Source organism: Geospiza fortis, unplaced genomic scaffold, assembly GCF_000277835.1.
Source record: "Geospiza fortis unplaced genomic scaffold, GeoFor_1.0 scaffold16, whole genome shotgun sequence".
Classification (NCBI taxonomy): Eukaryota; Metazoa; Chordata; class Aves; order Passeriformes; family Thraupidae; genus Geospiza; species Geospiza fortis.
Window position 1 is genome coordinate 1,882,394 of NW_005054302.1, and position 3,298 is coordinate 1,885,691.

At 44.5% G+C, this 3,298-nt stretch overlaps 2 protein-coding genes across 2 annotated transcripts in view; one reads left to right on the forward strand and one right to left on the reverse strand.

Moving 5' to 3' along the window:
• The window catches only part of NUP58 (nucleoporin 58), a 36,793-nt gene extending 36,393 nt beyond the window's left edge, over positions 1–400 (reverse strand). Inside the window, exon 1 of the mRNA XM_031066043.1 lies at positions 100–400. Coding sequence (XP_030921903.1) covers positions 100–400 — 301 coding nt within the window. The remainder of the gene's footprint in view (positions 1–99) is intronic.
• Positions 401–3,127: 2,727 nt separating this feature from the next.
• The window catches only part of MTMR6 (myotubularin related protein 6), a 27,577-nt gene continuing 27,406 nt past the window's right edge, over positions 3,128–3,298 (forward strand). The window contains exon 1 of the mRNA XM_005417779.2: positions 3,128–3,204. Within this exon, the coding sequence (XP_005417836.1) occupies positions 3,128–3,204 (77 nt within the window). The remainder of the gene's footprint in view (positions 3,205–3,298) is intronic.

Consider the following 3,298-nt stretch of genomic DNA (forward strand, 5'->3'; position numbering starts at 1 on the left):
GGGCGGACGCCGGCCACGCTGCCCTCCGCGCGCCCGCCGCGGTGCACCACGGGACGGCCCGGCGGCCCTTAAAGCGACAGCGACGCGCGGGAGCCGCGCCAGGAGAGAGCGCCGGGAGCGCCGCGTCCTGCCCGTGCACCGGCATCAGCAGGGCGGCTGGACCATGGCACAGATTGAAATATAACAGGTTCCATCTCAACGTCGGGAAACACCGCTGGAGTGAGCGAGCACTCACCAGGTTGCCCAAATAAGCGGTGGTGCGGTCTCTATCTTGAATGATTTTTAAAAGCTCCCTGAACGTGGTATTGGGCAAGCGGCTCCAAGTGGCCCTCAAGCACGTGGAGGCTACTAAGCACCTCCAGGGACAATAGAAAGAGCCGTCTTCCAGGAATATCCCCATGTGCGAGACTCACAGACTGAAGCAGAGGCCTGCGTGATCAGGGAATGGCTCATTTCCCACACATCTACTGTCAGCCCATTGTTAGGAAAATTAATCTAAGATACCAGAGGTTTATGTCAAAACAGGAGACAGAGGAGTGCTGTAATTTTATTAAAATAAAGGGAGAGGCTGTGGGGCATTTCCCATGGGGTCTCTAAAATTCTTGGGGGATGCAGCCCCCTTTTATTCTAAGTTCCCAGTCACCCTCTTCTTTTTCCCCACTGGCTGAGGCACTCGGAAGGTAGACTTCCCAAGACACCTACTGTGAAAAACGCCAATCACTTGTTTTTTAAAATTTTAAAAGTTTAATTATAATAAAATGGTTATAAAAATAGCAGTATAATTAGAATAATAATAATTTGGACAATTTGGATTAGGACAATATAGGACAATAGAAACAAAGAGTTACGGACCTCTGGGTACCTTTTTCTGGGCAACGTAAGCCTGAAAAAGGACACACGTTAACAGAGGATTAACCCTTAAAAACAATAACCTGTTGCATATTCATACATTTCATACATGATGTATAAATTCCATTCAAATACAGGATTCTATCTGGTCATCATCAACTTCTTCCTCTTAATCCTAAATGGCGTCGTCATGGCTGAGCAAGGTGGGAAGAAGTTAGTTTCTTCTGATAATGGAGCAATAAGTTCTCTTTCTCTGAAAGATTTAGGTGTCCTGTGGCTGCTATCTTGCCGCAAGTCCTTTCTTTAAAAAAAGTATCTTACATAGCATAGTTTCTATTTTAACATTATGTTATAACCTGTTACAAATTATCAAATTGTGAGCCAAAATTATAAAAAATTTAGCAAAGATTTATTAATTTGTCTGCGAGACCGAAGTTCGGTCTTCGAAACCACCGCAGCCAAAAAGACAGCGTCGAGCCCGGGATCGGCGCCGGGTGAACACGGATCTGACCTACCGAGTGTCAGACCGGTCATGCTCGCGGATCCGCGCAGCGAGGTTTTATACAGTTTATTCTGCCCGAGGCAAAGATGACCGAATTTTCTTTGTGTCTCTTCACATGCATCGCTATTGCTTTCCATGTGCAGAGGTGCACAAAAGCCTCGTCTAGGTGTGTCGTTGGCGTCAGTCTGTAGGGAGAATTGTAAGGGGGCATAGTATTCCCCAATGAGTTGCAGCTGTGTTAACACCTGGAAGTAATTAAGAGCAAGGGACATAAAAGGGTGGAGTCAGCCAAAGAGTCAGGAGGCTGCAAGAGCTAGAAGAAGCAGGGGAAGGCTGCAGGAGAAGGCTACTGCAAGAAGTAGGAGAAAGACTGCAGGAACCAGAAGAAGATCGCAGGAGAAGGCTGCTCAGGAGAAGGCTGCTGCAAAGACCAGGAACCACAGGAGAGAAGAGAGGAATCCCAGGACCCCAGAAGCGGGTGAGGACCAGAAGAGTCCCTGGAGAAGATGGTGAGTTCCCCCGGAAGGGATGAATAACATCAGAAGAAGAGTGCCCCCAGGAGAGGGTTGGAGAAGCTTTGGACATGCCAGGGCTGTGTGGCAGTCTGGCAGCAATATCCTTCATTGGATCGCTACTGGATTAGCTGTAGATGCTTCTGGCTGGGTGCTTCAGGAAAAGCCCCTGGAGGGGATGGACATGCATCAGGAAAAGCCCCTGGAGGGGATGGACTCTGTTGTTGTAATGTTTACTGTAATGTATAAGTATTAGTGTAAAGTGTGTAGGGTTACTGTGACCCACTGGGACGGAGTGGGGGAGGCGGCGTTGGTGAAGCTGAGAGTGGCAGGTGGAAGCCACATAGAGGTCTAGACGTGATTATCTAATCAAGACACCTGGGGATAGGTGAGCCACCAACCAGTAATAATTATGTTGAGAGATTCGGTTTGGGACATTTAAGGTATTTACTTTGACCGCCTAGACAAATAGAGATAGATGCTGGTGTAATGTAACTGGTATAAGGTATTAATGTAATGTTTAAGTATATTTGTATAATATATTAATGTATATGTATTGTTGTAAACGTCTTTAATAAAACAAGTGCCAACTCGGGCTGGTTTGATAGTGCTAACGGAGTCCCACAATCTGCAAAGGGCGATAATCGCTTTCGGGTGGTCCCCGGGAAACCAGCGATTATCGCCCTGGAAGCTTCTATTCTTACGTTAAAGCGTCGATGTTTATCTTAACGTGTGTCCGGGGACTAGTTGTATCTGAATAAGACAGCTGCTCCCGGCCAGGGTAGTCAAAAAGACGTGGTTTGGATTTTACAATATTTTACACCATACATTAATAGCATGAATTATCACTACCATATACTACATAACCTAAAACTATATTTAACACACTACTTAAGAAAATTAATACAGCTAAGCTTTCTAACATAACATATATAAAATTCATTTTAATATTTACAAAAACCCAATCATAAAATATGCCTTTTTCACACCTACTCTATGCCCCTGTTTAATATGCACCCTTCTTTTGTCATATAACGAAAGAAGAAGAAACTATTCATAATTCTATTAAGCCTTTGTTTCTTTTTTCTAGGTTCAAGAATATAACACGGCCTTGGCTGACCAACAGTCTGTGTTGATTAGTAACATTTTCTAGAACTAATATTTTCTTCTGTAACTTCCCTATCTATAAGTTCCTAGCCCTATCTACAAGCAGATTAACATGGTCTGTTTGTAAAGACACATTTATCTTATTCCTTTCAACGTCATGGGATCCATGAGTATGGTTCTTAGGCATCCCCATGGGGAAGAAGACTGGTTCAGCCCATTGACCAGTTCCAGAAGGTATAACAGAGTCTTCCCTAACTTCTCCTCATTCTTAACTCACTTTTATATTATTTTTTTATGGCTAGGTGGACGCTGAGTGACTTTAGTTATA